General features: G+C 46.1%; 1 protein-coding gene across 1 annotated transcript in view; it reads left to right on the top strand.

The window, feature by feature from the left end:
- FRZB (frizzled related protein) overlaps nucleotides 1-12918 on the top strand; it is a 30703-nt gene extending 17785 nt beyond the window's left edge. Inside the window, 5 exon segments of the mRNA XM_025460416.3 lie at nucleotides 4750-4815; nucleotides 8811-8980; nucleotides 8982-9016; nucleotides 9420-9483; nucleotides 12524-12918. Of these exon segments, the coding sequence (XP_025316201.1) occupies nucleotides 4750-4815; nucleotides 8811-8980; nucleotides 8982-9016; nucleotides 9420-9483; nucleotides 12524-12640 (452 nt within the window). The 3' untranslated portion in view covers nucleotides 12641-12918.
- The last annotated feature ends 2835 nt before the right edge of the window (nucleotides 12919-15753 follow it).

The raw sequence follows: 15753 nt of genomic DNA, 5'->3' as shown, positions 1-15753 counted from the left end.
TGGCACCGTTGAGAAGACTGATTGCCTGAGTTTGGTGGGCACCACGGTTCAGTGGGTGACAAGGGACCCTGGAAAAAATAGTGCTTCTCTTACCCATTAAATGGTCTTTATATATAACGGATTAAAAATCCCAGTGAATCTTGATTAAATCTGACAGTTACGAGGCAGGTATACCAGGTGCTGTGATAGGTATTTTATGTGTATTCTCTCCTCTAATTCTCCCAGTACTTCTATAAAGGAGATGTCTAAAATTACCTAAGGGCATGCTTATGGACATGCCTTATAGGTGGTGAAAAATACAGATCTGGATCTCCGTAAAGAAGTCATAGTTAAGAATATAGACATTCAAATTATAAAAAATAATTTTTTATGTCTGTTTTAAAACTTGTGGTTTGCTCCTATGTTTTTTTCAAATGGAAGGAAGGGGGCAAGTGGGCTCCTAGGGTCGAATGCCAAGATATAAAACATATAATACGTTTGGTACAAATTAAAATTACTTAAACTCTAATCTGATTAGAATGAGTCAATCTTGAAAGAATTACACTGGAAATTGTAAAACAAATAGGATTATACTTTCTTTAACCCCCACGTACTTTCTGACAATAGATCCTGCACACAGATCTAAGATGTTTGCTTCCTAGAAAAATCAGAAAAATACTAATTCATAGAGAGTAGTATTCCAAAGTTATGGTACCTGAAAACTACAGGGGTTTTGAAATCTGGCAAAGGAGGTCCGTTAGGGTCCTCCGGCTCTGGATGAGACCCAGCAGTAGTCCGTTTCAAGGAAAGGTCAAGGTTAGAAAGTAGTGTCACCCTTATTAGGCATCAACTTGAACAGATTCCATCAAGTAGCTAAGGTCCACTGATAATCGAATTTCATAGTTGTATTGGGTACTTCTAATTCTTTAGCTCTTATGAAACTATGTGACTATTTTTTTTAAAGATTTTATTTATTTATTCATGAGAGACACACCGAGAGAAGCAGAGATACAGGCAGAGGGAGAAGCAGGCTCCCTGCAGGGAGCCCGATGCGGGACTTGAACCCAGGATCCCAGGGTCACGCCCTGGGCTGAAGGAGACACTCAACCACTGAGCCACCCAGGGGCCCCACCATATGACTCTTTAGGAAGACTATTATCATTATGTGTTTTCAGTAAATGAGCCCATTTTTCTGAACCAAATTTCAAATAAGGAAGTTTGTGATTACTTTCCTCTCTGAACTATGTTTGTAAGGCGCCTCATTGCTCAGGAGGCTGTTTAAGGCTCGGGCGCTGCAGTGCATGGGGCGGGGGGGGGGGGATCTCCTCTGAATTGCAAACCAGATTCTGTGGACCTCCGGCACGTTAATTTTGCAAATGAATATTTGTGTGAGGGTGATAAACTCGTGTTTGTACGAGGATAGGAAGCAGTGTTCACTTTCATTAGCCAAGGAGGGGGAAACCACTGATTCTGGGAGAGCGGCCGACCAGGGCCCGCGGACGCCTGTGGGATGTAGGATGATGAGGATGATGAGGATGCTCTTCTGCAACTCGGACGTTCTATTCAATCCTGGACGTGAGGTGAATGAATTGTTCGTCTAAAACCTTCCCCTCGTTTGAAGAATTCTTTGTCACGTCCAGCTCCTGTGACTTTTTCATATTCCTTAGATAAAAACCTCAAGGCATTTCCTTTACAACCTTTGCTTCTCAGCAGTGGAATGCAAGCAGATCAATCGCTAAGGGTTTTTGTGCAAAGCTCAGTAAATAATAGATTTTATCTTGCCACTGTAGAAACCAAAATTTAAAACCTTTGTGCGAAAATAAAAAAATAAAAAATAAAAGAAAATAAAACCTTTGTGCAGTTTGGGAAGCCGGGAGAGGAAGACTACTAGAAGAGTTATTAGCAAATCAAAGTAGAAATGATGGTAGTATTACTGGCTCCGTACAAAGTCCGAGGAGTCAACTACTCATAGTAATAGAAGAAGAAAAAAGGAGGCTGTTATAATCTGACTTAGGGTGGCAGGTACGAAAAACCTAACAATGTGTGTACCGTATCCCTCCGTGATTCTTTGTAATTTCCTAGTTTTTGGGCTTTTGGGGATATATAGGTAGATGTGAGTAAATGTACTCTAGAAGAAGAACCGATCTAAGATGTATTTTTCATGAATACACATAATCATAATTATGTTTGACTTGAGTTAGCATAAATAAGTGAAAGGAAGTCCTCCCCTATTTGAGCCCTTTGTAGATATAAATTTCCACTTCTCCTTTGAGTCAGCTATTTTATTGAGCTACTAGTTACTTTACCTAGGCAGATGTTTGCTTATAGCAAAAGCGACGGATAGAGGCATGGCCAGGGTCACGTGTATGGCATGGCGTCGCCACCTCTGAGGCTAGCAGAAACGAGTGAGCCGTAGAGAAGTCAAATCTAGTTCCAGGAATATAATTGCTTTGCTCCTTAGCTATCAGGAAATGGTGCAGCTCTGTGTATATATGGTATGTGAATACCGATTTGAAATCTTTCTACATCACTTTATGATCTAATTTTTGAAAAATCTCTGCTTGGGAAGGTTATGGAATCGCTTTGTTTATGCTTCAAGCAGAGTCCTATGGCAACAACCCCATATTCAACTCAGCCCAGTGATACTTGGTATGGTTCTGCCAAGAATTTTTATTAGCGTATTAGCAAATTTCTAAAGAATTACAAATATGTCGATAATTTATCTACATTATGTTTGACAAATATCTATTTTTAAATTATGGAGAAGCACAAATCCCTCTGAGGATAATCTGGAAATCAAAGACCATAGCAGTTATAGCTTCAGAAATGGTCTCATCTCCAGAATATCTTTCCATCAAAAGGAACCGTCGTGAACTGTTCATGGGAATGTAAATTGGTACAACCATGGTGGGAAATAGTATGGAGGTTCCTCAAAAAATTAAAAATAGAGGGGTGTCTGGCTGGCTCAGTCACTATAGCATGCAAATCCTGATCTCAGGGTTGTGAGTTCAAGCCCCACATCGGGCATAGGGCTTACTTAGGGAAAAAAAAAAAAAAAAAGAAACCCTGTATGATCCAGTAATTCCATTACTCGTATTTACCCAAGGAAAACAAATACACTAATTTGAAAAGCATATGCACCCCTTTGTTGCAGCATTATTCATAACAGCCAGATAGGGAGGCAACCTAAGCGTCCGCTGATAGATCAATGGATAAAGATGTAGTGTGTGCGTGTACACACACACACACACACACACACACAGGAATATTACTCAGCGAAAAAAAGACTGAGATCTTGCCGTTGATGACAACATGGATGGACCCAGGGGGTGTGATGCTAAGTGAAACACGTGACTCTGAGAAAGACAACTACCATATGATTTCACTTATATGTGGAATCAGAAAACCAAACAAACGAACAAACAAAAGAAAAGCAGAAATGGATCCAAAAGTACAGATAAGAAACTGGTCGGAGAATGGGCGAAAGGCATGAAGGGAGTGAGCAGTGTCGGCTCCCCGCGGTGACATGAGTCCCGGGGATACAGGCCAGCAGCCCCAGCCTGGTCAGCGGTGTTCTGGTGGCAGCTGGCGGCGGGCGGTGGCCGCGGGGTGGTGAGCTCAGCGGCACGGAGGACCCGTGGAATCCGTGTCCTAACCTGTTAGAGAATATGTCGTTCAAACCGCGTGACATTTCGGTGCAGAGTAGAGCGGCCGCGCCGGAGAGCGGGGGAGCTTCCGTCCTGCACAGGTGGGCATGCAGGTGTCCTGCCCAGGAGCGCCCTCGTTGGTCTCCACGGGGCACCAGCACGAGGCTGGCGCAGGGGTGGGTCCGAGATCTCTTCCCCGACACGCGTGTCAGGAGTCCTGTGCCCAGCAAGGGCGCTGCTGTGTGGGGGGAGACAGGCCTGGCGCCCCGGGGCCCGGGGGAGGCCGCTGGCTGCCGTCGGAGGGGTTCTGGAGCTTTAGGGGCCTGGGGCCGTGGCCGGGAAGCAGGGGCCCCCCGAAGCTCAGCCGCGAGGAAGCCGGGCCTTGGTGGGAGGACGGCGGCCGGCCGGGCCTGCAGGGCCGTCTCCCTTCTGCGGGGCGTCCTGGCAGAAAGCACTTAGGACCCCTCTCGTGTTGGCTTCCTGTGATTCGGAAAGAATCTTTGCTTTTTTTCCCTTTTTCTGCTCTTTTTTCCTTTTTCTGCATCAAAACGTAAGCAGGTGTCATCCACGGCTCACGAAGCCTTCTCGGGCGCTGGTTACAGGCGCCTCACCCCGCTGGGCCGCGGCCCGGGTCATAGGGGAGGGGGAATGGGGAGGATGAGGGAATGGGGAGGATGGGGGAGGATGGGGGAGGATGGGGGTGGGGGGAGAGGGAGGATGGGGATGGGGGAGGGGGATGGGGAGGATGGGGGATGGGGAGGATGAGGGTGAGGGAGGGTAGGGAGGGGGGATGGGGAGGATGGGGGAGGATGGGGGTGGGGAGGGGGATGGGGAGGATGGGGGATAGGGAGGATGGGGGGATGGGGAAGATGGGGAAGGATGGGGGTGGGGGGAGGGGGATGGGGAGGTTGGGGGGATGGGGAGGATGGGAATGGGGGGCTGGGGTAGGGGAGGATGGGGGGATGGGGGAGGATGGGTGATGGAGGGGAGAGGGCGCTGCTAGGAGCCGCCTCACCCTCACCCCCAGCTGCAGCTCCTCGTACCAAGAAAAAAAATGTGATTGAATAAAAAAGAAAGCTCAGGTTGCATTTTGGGCCCAAACCAAAAACGTTGTATTTTTCAGAGCGCTGCAAATGTAAGCCTGTCCGAGCCACGCAGAAGACCTACTTCCGGAACAACTACAACTACGGTAAGGGTGACGTCTCGGGGCTGGGGGGGCGCTGGGGGGGCGCAGAGCGATCTAAAAATACGGCCAAACAGGGACAACTTTTAAGCGCAAGTGCCCCGTCCCTGCCAAATAATTAAAATGTCTCCTGGGCAAAATTCTGTCTTTTTTATTCCCCCACGGGCAGAATTCTTAACAAATGCTTGATTTTTTAAAGTTAACTTTTTATGTTTATTTTTTTCTAAAGACTTTTCTGTATTTATTCATGAGACACACAGAGAGGGACAGAGGCAGAGGGGCGACCCGATCCCGCGACCCCGGGTCACGTCCTGGGCCGAAGGGCACTGCAGGGCCGAGTCCCGGGCCCCACATGCTGGGTTCTGAAGCCTGGGGGTGAGCGTGGCTGGCACCTGGTGCCCTGTGGGTGCGGTGGGGGCCCCTCCTTCCCCCGGAGGCCAAGGCCTGGCCCAGCTTGGAGCCTCGGGGCGAGTTGCCTGCAGAGGGGAGCAAGGGTCAACCCCCAGCTCGAGGGACCGATGGTTGACAGCACAACCTGGTGTCTCCGTCGTCGATCTGTCTGCTGGAACGTGGGGACCCAGTTGGAAGGTGACACAGACAGAAGGTGTTCGTGTGCAGTGAAGGAAATGGCTTTGTTGCTCTAGCTGGACCCCGGAGAGTGACCTCCTGTTGAAACCTTAGCTGGAGAGCCACCAACCCACATGTAGCCGCAGGCTTCACTGAGGGGGACAAGGCCTCCTGTCCCACCAGGTGCTGTGCTGGGTGCGTCCTGTACACCTGCCCCGTGAGATGTAGTACTACCCTAATTTTATCAGGGATAATTTAAAAAAACGGTGTTATTTATTTATTCATGAGAAACACACAGAGAGAGGCAGAGACACTGACAGGGAGAAGCGGGCTCCCTGTGGGGAAACCCCAGGCGGGACTCGATCCCAGGACCCCGGGATCACGACCTGAGCCCAAGGCAGAGCTCCCCCACTGAGCCACCCAGGTGTCCCATCACTGACTATTGAACCTGGGTTGTCCTTTCTTAATTATTTAGAATATACTTTTAGGCCCTGGCAGGCTTCAGGCTTCAGACTCACAAATACCAATTACCACTATCTTTGCAAGGCTCAGAATTTCCCAGCTGATAATGTAAGGGACAAGTCAACATTTGCTGTCATCCAGAGGCATCTTATTGTGACTTTTCCCCCTTAATGTCTATGAGATTGATAAAGGGTTGCAGGACTATCTCTGTTGATGCTGAGTCAACGAATGAACGTGACGATTAGATTCTTAAAGGAAAGTTTATTATTAGAATGGGCATTTTATTATTGAATTTATGTGCCTCCTTTTAGAGGACGCAGGACATATGGCACAGATTTGTTTCTATTTCTGTACTGTGGGGAATCAGAAGGAGAGAAATCGGTAAGACTCCGTAAGAATAATCTTTAATATCTATGAAACTGTGTATTAGAAGGTATTTAATAGGAAATTCTCAGTGTAAGTAAATCTCTTTGAAATAAATGGTTTCCCAAGTTTTTTTTTTTTTCAATGGAATCAATTTTTATTTTTTGCTCACCACTCATCCTAAGAGGAATCCAATTTCTCTTAGCCGGTGGTGGATGCACTGTGCGAGGTCGAAAGGTCATGTTTTCCTGAGAGGCCGAATGCCTGGCTGCTCCTCTGAGAACCCATTCCTCTAAAAACTGATGTGAAAAATCACGGGAATGGAGGTTCTTGATTTTTTTAGGAGATTAGTTCTTCAAGATTGAAAACTGTTAGGTGAACGTTTAGTATAGTTATGCTAAAAACAAAGGCATAATAAAAATGTTATTTCAGGGACATTTCGTTGACTTTATTTTTCTTCTCTTATCCGTTTGCACTCTGTCTCACTTTCTTAGTGCTGTGACGGTGGGTGCTGCGTATTTTGGTTAAAAGTCGAAATACTACTAATACTTGGGTTGCAAGTCAGGGAAAGAGGAGATCTTTGACAAGGTAGCCGAGGGAATATTACGGCGTAAAATGAAATACAGCTCACAATCAATGGGAAGGAGATCCTTTCTTCCTCGTACCCAAATAATGACCGGGTTGCCCACAGTTGAAGGATGTTCACGCATCTGCTGCCTACTCAGCTGCTTTGGGGGAAGGCGGGCACTCAGATGCTTAAATGGAAGGAAGAACTCTGAAAAGCAAATGCAATTCAAACTCTAAAATACGGTGATTTTGGTCACTAGTATCTGCCCGCGTGGAATGAGAAAACAAAGTGGGGGTGGGGGTAAGATCCTTCAGACAATCTCTGCTTCATTCAGATGAATTCAGTAAAAGCTCTTGAGCTTGAACCAAATTACTTGAATAATAAAGTCAGTCTTGTAGAGGGATATTTATTTTGGAGTGGGGACATGTGCTAAAAATTTCTAATGAAAATAGTAGACACACTGGGTAAATAAATCATTAGTTTGAGAACATTTGCACAGTTTGCTAATCTCTGAGAGCTGATGGAAGCTGTGAAGCACATTTACATAAACCAGGACACCCAAAAATGTCTGCCAGCCAGGGCTGTCGATTTATCATCAGTTCTCCCAAGTGACATTTCAAAAAGGGCCATCTTATTTCTTGTTCAAATACGGACTTGAGAGACAAGGGATTCCTTTGCTCCCCAGGAGCACCCGCAGGGACGGCTGGCTGGCGCTCTTCCGTGCGCTGGAGTGCTCCTGCTTTCTCCGGAAATTGAAATACCTGTGGAGCAAAAATGGGGTTTTGTCCTGAAGCTTTTAGAATCAGCAACTTAATTTCTATCCACCATCTGTCCTACTGATGGAATGTCGCTGAACATTTCTGCGTGAGGTTGGGGCATCGACGGGGGAAACGGTTTATTAGCTGGCTTTATGTTTTCATGGAGTACTTTTTCCCCATTCCTTTGTAGTCTAAAAGACCCTAAAATCCGTGGGAAGGCACCCAGATGCAAGGAGTATGCAGATATGTGCTTAGAGGCTTTCAAAAAGTGGATTCATTTGTATGCATTGTGTAGTTTTCTGTATAACATCCCTGGGTATGGGACTAGGGAGCTGGGGCAAAAGCCACTAGCTTCTTGCTAGTTGACATTTTTACCTCTTTGCAGGCTTTTGCACCACCCACCCCCACCCCCCCCCCAAAAAAAAAGAAAAAAAAAAAGAAAGGAAAGCTCATTTATCAGAAAGAGGAATCTAAAAAATCTGGCTTTTCCAAGGGACAGAATATACAGCGTAGAAGCAGCACTGTACTTTCTAGATTCTGAGTCAAATACTTTGACTTTGCAGCTGAATTGGTACTTTTAAGACAGTTTGTATGGAGACGTGAAGCTGGCTTTTGTGAGCCAGGTTGGGTGCCAGGGTCTCCACCGGGAGAGGTATATGGTGCCGCGGACGCAGTGGAAGGAAACAAAGCGTATCTAAGTACCAGGTCTTTACCTAGCGTGAAATTAATATAAATTCCTCTTGGCAGCAACTGAAAGCACATATGCACACATTCAAAATAAAATTTTGGAGGAAAATCACATCAGATTCGCTCAACTTTCGATTAAGTGGATTTCTCACAATGAGATACAGGTGCACACGTGTGTGTGTGTGTGTGTGCACGAATATGTGTGTGCCCGCGAATTGGAAGGGGGTCAGGGCTGACCAGTAAAAGGGGCAGGTGTGTTGTGTCGTGTGCCACTCCCCTCCACCTAAGACAGAAACACCTGCTTAGAGCAGCCCAGGGGGGCTCAGCGGTTTGGCGCTGCCTTCAGCCCAGGGCCTGATCCTGGGGACCTGGGATCGAGTCCCACGTCAGGCTCCCTGCATGGAGCCTGCTTCTCCCTCTGCCTGTGTCTCTGCCCCTCTCTATGTCTGTCGTGAATAAATAAATAAAATCTTAAAAAAAAAAAAATACCTGGTTGACTTTCACGCATCGACCGTGAGAAAGCCGACTTGTCTTTTTGGAATGGAGCATCTGTTGTGTGTCGTTTTACCATTTCAGCTTTATTTTCTCTTATCCAGTCATTCGGGCTAAAGTTAAAGAAATAAAGACCAAGTGCCATGATGTGACTGTGGTCATTGAGGTGAAGGAGATTCTAAAGGCTTCCCTGGTAAACATTCCAAGGGACACCGTTAACCTGTACACCAGCTCTGGCTGCCTGTGTCCTCCGCTCAGCGTCAACGAGGAGTACTGTCATCATGGGCTATGAGGATGAGGAGCGTGCCAGGTAGTGGCTCCCTGGTGCAGGATGCTTGCCTCTCTTTCCTGCATCTCTCCGGACCTCTTACTCTGCGGTTCTGACCTGGGGCCCTGTCCACCTGCTAGGGGACGATAGTTAGGTTTCAGTTGGGTCCCTCACTATCATGGATTGGGTAGCAAAGTGTAGGTGTGCGGTTTGTGGGCGTGCATTTTTCTGGGGGGAGAGATCATAGCATCATTTCTTTTTTTTTTTTTTTTGCATCATTTCTTCTTAAAGGAGCCCGTGACTCGTAAATTGTTGAGGGTTGCTAATCTAAAACTTGGCTGTCCTACAATGAACAGGAAAGCTTTTTTGACCCATGACTCCTTGTATTTCTCAAGAACATGTTTTAACCTGTCAAAAATGGTTGCTTCTCTTTAAAAAATTACAGATTACTGTTGGTGGAAGGGTCTATTGCTGAGAAATGGAAGGATCGACTTGGTAAAAAAGTCAAGGTAAGCCTGTACTTTGTGTTCATAAAAGAAATAAAAGGAGAAAATCAGCCATTTGTCATTTAAACGAAAGAGTTGCCCTTTAGGAGAAATACTAAAACCTGAGGGGTGTGTGTGTGTGTGTGTGTGTGTGAAATTCTAAGGATGGAGTTTGTTTTGAACTGACTGAGCTACTCAGACACCCCTGGACTTTGTTTTTAATGTCCACTTAATTTGAGGAATGAATTCTCTGTAAGCGTATCAGAGATTTAACCACAATAGTCTCATTTCTTGCAACGAGAAATCTGGCTGTGGGGAGTCGAGTCCTGGTTGGGTGGCTGCACGTTATCATCAGGGCTCCAGGCTCCTCCTGCCTTACTCTTCTGCCCTTTGAAAGGATATCACTGCCGTGCTCAAGTTCACCTGGAGGTCACCTCCAGCATCGCACCTACGTTTTAGGGAGGAAAAAAAGGGAGGTGCAAAGGCAACTTATAGTTAGGTTTTAGTCTGGTATCCATCCCTAGCTGCAAGAGAGGCTGGCAAATGTAGTTTTTTTTTTTTTTTTTTTCTTTAGCTGGGCATATTGCTTCTTTGAACAGATTGCAGTTCTGCGAGTCAGGAAGGGGAGGATGGATGATGGGCAGGAAACTGCCAGTGTCCCAAATCATAGACCCCAGTTCTTCTGTACGAGGTGCAGCCACATTCATCTGCGTGTAAGAGACCTGGCTCAGTTAGGTCCTTAGAGCAGTCGCGCAGCTTTATTTTTAAGCCAGTTATTCTCAGATTCTGGAAGTGATGCGTTTTTTAAAAAATCACAGTAAATTACCTTACTGTAGAAAGTTGGGTTTCATTTCTTTTTACTCTACGAAGCAAATCTGTTTCAAAGAAAGGAACGTATGCGTAGAATGGCCAAGAATTGAAAAGGGTGCTCACGCGCGCATGTGTGTGTGTAGTGGGCAGGGAGGGAGAAAGAAAGAGTGGGAATTGTACCGAACATAATACATCCTCCTCCTTCGGTGAGTTTGAAGGCTTGGAAAACATTTACAGGGTAAGTTAAACACCCCTGGGCGGTTTATCTTCTACATCTGGCACTTGACACAGCAGACACATTTGAGCCTAAGTGACCTACAAAAATGTAAAGGGCATTATTATTTTGCAGGGAGAAACTATCCTTCAGTAAGTTCTTCCCCCCTGCCCCCAGTGTGTTTGTCAAAAGGGAGATGCATTTCGGGTTCAGGCTTGTGGGAATTGTCCATTTGTATCTCTTTTCAGTTACTTTGGTATTTATTAAAAAGTGGCTCTTCAGTACGTTGGAATCTCTTACTGTTCTTTTAATTTGGTTTTCTGCTTGCTAATGCAGAACAGGAATTTGTCCTAAATTCCTGTACCAGTTGGAAGACCTTTCAACATCCCTGCTGCAAAGCATGTAACGAGGCTTGCTGCTTCTCTTTTGGTACCAAAACAATGACTATCATGTAAAGACCCAGGACGCATGGCTTGTTTATCCTGTTTCTTAGGCAAACATACGGTGTCCATTGCTTTCTACTCACAGAGTTGTTGTGAAATCCTTTATATTCTCAGTCTGGATTTAAACATGTTAAAGGGAAGAACTAAACCCATGATGTGAACCCAATTTCTAATTCACATGCAGATACTCATGGCTAAAGATCTTGGGTAGAAAAATCTCTTTTGGCTAGAATTACTGCGATTTTTACTTTAGTTTTCTAGTCAATTTGAGGATGTCAAAAAGTTTTATGGAGGACACTTTTTTTTTCAGATATGAATTTCCCTTTTCAGCTGATTTTTTTCTTTTTGCTCAGTGAATAGAATTAGAAATAAAGACCTTCTTATGATTTTGCTGTACAAATGGTTGTTTACCTAAGTCTCTGACATAACAGGTTGTTCAAATCAAAATATTTGGTCTGCCTTGGGCAGCTGAGAATCAGACTATTTTCTCATATGAAAAACAGTAAGATTGTGGAATAGAGTATGCTAAAATAAAGAATTCCTTACAGTATTTGAAAAATGATAATTTATTATGTACTAAGCCCTTTATACACTTTTTATTTGATAATCATCGCAACTGTCTTCTAAGTATATTCTATAATTAATTCCAATGTGTTAATGATGAAAATGAGGTTGAATAAGTTCAAGAAACTTTGCACAGTAACCAATGGAATTTGGATTTGAATTTGGGCCTTTGGACCAAATTAGCTCCTTGCTGCTCGACGTGTGGTCTCTGGACCCGCCACACTGGCATCACCTGGGAGCTTGTTAGGTGTGAAAATCTTGGGCCCCATCCCAGACCTACTGAATAAGAACCTGCAATTTTAACAATATCTCCAGTTATTTCTATATTTATTGAAATTTGAGAAGTATAGCTGTAGTCCTTATTCACTAGCTGTGATACTCAAAATATAACTCCCTTTTAATTTTAATTAGTTCACATGTGGACACTGTTGGCATTGTTAATATGAATTATCAGTGAGCTTGATTGTGGTTATTAGAAATACTGGTGATGTCTGCTTTGGAAAACTTTGAGTGCAGAACCCTGTCCGTTGTGATTGGTCCACTTGGTAGACGTTTTTAAGAGATCCCATTTGCCCCCCAAATTTCTATTTTTTTCACTGCTTAAATTCCATATGTTTTAAAAGACTGTGTTCTGATGTGTCATAAGAGAAGATGAAAAATAACCCTTCGAATTCCCCGTGCAAAGCTTCCATTTGTTGGTCACCTGTGAAGTGCCAGATTTGTGTATGTCACTTGCAAAAATACTTGCAGATTTTGATAGATTCTTTTGTCATCACTTGACATGGAGATTTTGAGTTGAAGGTTTGATATGAAAACATCACTGATACGTCAGAGGGGCCAGTTTTGCGCTTCTTATGATCAGAGAATCATGTCCATTTAGCACCAGTTTTGTTACCCTGAGATAGCGAAGGCTTATGCTGTTGGAAAATGCTTTTGAGACCTGACTTTGCGGCCTTGCTTAGTTGTTAGAATAATTGTAATGATGACCCTGGTGATATGTGCACGTGACCATTTCCTGTTTTGAATTTCACAGCGCTGGGACATGAAGCTCCGTCATCTTGGACTGAATAAAAGTGATTCTAGCCACAGTGATTCCACCCAGAGTCAGAAGTCTGGCAGGAACGCCAACCCCCGGCAAGCACGCAACTAAATCCTGAAATGCAGAAAGAACACCAGTGGACTTCCTACTAAGACTTGCGTTGCTGGATCAGCAAAGGAAAATTGCACTATTGCACGCCATATTCTATTTTTTACCACAAAAATCATGTGGTTACTGATATTACTTCTATTTTCTCTGTTTTCTGTTTCTCTCTCTCTCTCTCTTTTTGTGGTCTGAGTGCAGATCCTTAAATATATGTATTCTGTTTCACTAATCCTGGGAAAACTGTTCTTTGCAATAATAATAATAAATTAAACATGTTGATACCAGGTGCTCTTTGCTGGAGTAAATGTGAATTTGCTGTCCTGCACCCAGACTGGGGATGCAATCCCGGATGCAGAGGGAGACTTCTGGGGCACATGCAGAAGGCCAGGCGCGCCGTGAAACGGAGTCTGCTCCTCTAATTACGGTCGCCTCATTTTCACATGCCTTTTGGGCCTTCTCCTCGCGCTTCAAAGTTCTGAATGTTTATAAAGGTAAAATGGCAGTTTGAAATCAGACGCCGCACAGGCAGAGCAATCAAGCACCGGGAAGCATTTATGAGGAAACGACACACAAGATAAATTATTTGCAAGATTGGCAGGAAGCAAAATAAATAGTGCTGGTAGCTGGGGAGAGAACATTTCGCCTGATTGAGAAGCACAACTGAAACCGGGAGCCGTTGGGGTGTTACCAGTAGCGTTTTTCTTTTGGCCAATACACTTGGTTTGCTTCTGAATGTATTAATCAGCACTAGGGAAGTGAGTTGGAAGGAGACCTCTGCCGTTAGCAGCGGAGCTCTGTTACATTCGCTTCCCTGGACTTAAACCCATCGGCGTAAGTCTTCCCCCCACCCCAATCTTTTAAGATAAACCTTGACTTGCAGCGCTGACCCGGAGAGGCAGTATGCATGCACGGGCACCGCGGTGTTGCTTTTAAAAGATGCGTAGCTCTAGAAGATGCTGTGGTTTGCAGGATGGTGAAGTGTGCGTGTGCCTGCGTGCGTGTGCACTCCCACCCGAGCTGGACCCAATCGCAGGCCTGTGCTCCTGTCGCCTGGATTTGTGCTGTTTCATGTTCGGTGAAATCTGCCCAGTAAAGGGAGTCCTGGTCATCGGGGGGAGGTTGTTGGACCTTGGAGCCAGCAGCAGCCAAGCTGTGTACCCCCCACCCCGGGGACCTGGGGCGGCTGTCGCGGCTCTCCCCCCCCCCCCCAGCAGAGTCCCTCCCCTCCCTGTGGGACATCAGCAGAACCACGGTTCTGAGCTTCGGGCCTGGACAGCAGGCCAGGTGTGCACAGGTGTGCAGCCCCCTGCTGCGCTTTCCTCGGCTACAAGGGCCGTTGGGGGGCAGTGAGGCATGCGTTCGGGAACGGCCCCCCAAATAGCAAATACGTCTTGTAAGTCCCCCCTCTTGAGAGGGAGCAGGCACCCTGACGGCCGGCTCATGCCCGGGCCCGCAGCTTCTGGAATCCCGGAGGACCCCCTCACCTGCCCACCTGAGGCGCCCGCCTCCACCCGCCCTGGGCCCTGGCAGGTGCCTCCCTTGCCAGATGCGCCTGTCCTCGGGGTGCCCCCAGCCCCCAGCGGCCCCCTGGGATCCCCAGGAGGGGGGCCCAGGTGGTTCTGCGTGGTGGGTCCTGCTTGATTCCTGCGCTTCTCAGGTTTGCTTTGGTCAGAAGGGCCAGAAGGGGGGACGGCGGGAGACCTCCAAGGCTGGGGTTCTTGAACCCACAAGGCGTCCTCCCCTCTCCAAAGCATAGTGAGACGTTTTTTGAGAGAGCAGGTGAGCAAGGGGGGGAGGAAGGGGGCGGGGAGAAGCCAGCAGGTGGTGTCCCCCCCCCCCCCCCCCCCCGAGCAGCTGGCCGTGGGGTCGCGGCCTGAGCCACCGCCCAGGCCTGGTGGCTTACCCGCCCCCCCAGGAAGTCTAAGTGAGGGACCTCTTCCAACGCCCCACGAGGGCGCAGGTGTATCCAGCGCCTGCAGTGTTGCTGAGCGGCGGGAGGCAGCAGCCGCAGGAATAATTCGATTCCACGTGCACGTGTGACACAGTTTACGCTCAGGACACCTACACTCAGAACCAACAGAGGACTGCAGCTTTTGATCCAGCCGTGTCCTCGGCCACGTCCCCGCCGGCCGAGGGGCGCAGCAGCTGCACCCCGAGTCCGTGCAGGCCTCCCCGGGCGAGGAGGTGACGGTCCCCAGGTCGGGCAGGTTCCTAATCCGGCTGCAGAGTCCGTTCTCCTCCGTAATCGCCAAAATGCAAGTGCGTCTTCTTGGCGCCTCTGTAGGGCTCTTCGGCCGGGCGCTAACTCCCAGAGCCACTAAACATGTAATATATATGCACCCTTGTCGGTAGCCTGCAGATCGAGAAAGTTCATTTAAAATTCCTTAGACACCAAATCCCTTGAAAAAAAAAAAAAAATAAAATAAAATAAAAAAAATAAAAAAAAAATAAAATAAAAAAATAAAATAAAATAAAATAAAATAAAATAAAATAAAATAAAATAAAATAAATAAATTCCTTAGAAACACCTTGTTCACCTCCGGGATTTTAATTTCCCCAGCCAGGTAACAGCTCCAAAATGTTCGGCGCCCGCTGCGCAGGCCAGCACAAACGAAAATAGCAGCAAACTTGGATTCTCTTCCCAGATTTGTGAGTATTTTACTGTGTCACATAGAGAGTGTAACCTGATTCGGTGCCATATGTTGCACTGAGCATTTGGGGGTGGGGTGGGACAAGTCCACGGCTTTCCACATCTGTTAAGTATTAAGAAGGCAAATACAAAAATTACAGTCACTGTGAGTAAATAGCACTACTTATTGCCTTCTGCAAGAAATTGCTTGCTATTATTTTTTCAACAAGTAAAATGACAAATAAGTATTTCAAGACTGGTGTTTATGCAGACTGTGAGTTTTAATACTTAAGTAATATAAGTGTTCAAGAAGATGGTAAAAATGAGACAAAACAGAGATTTCTTTTTTATTATTATTATTTTTTTAAAACAGAGATTTCTAATACTGTTACTGAAATCCAACTGATAGAGTTTTGGAATATGGTTCCCAGCTGTATTAATAAGAAAAAATGGTACAGTCAAGTCTTTTTTAGTTGTCTCTTTGGGTAAT

Source organism: Canis lupus, chromosome 36 (genome assembly GCF_003254725.2).
Source record: "Canis lupus dingo isolate Sandy chromosome 36, ASM325472v2, whole genome shotgun sequence".
Taxonomy (NCBI): domain Eukaryota; kingdom Metazoa; phylum Chordata; class Mammalia; order Carnivora; family Canidae; genus Canis; species Canis lupus.
This window is presented reverse-complemented; position numbering and strand designations above follow the sequence as displayed.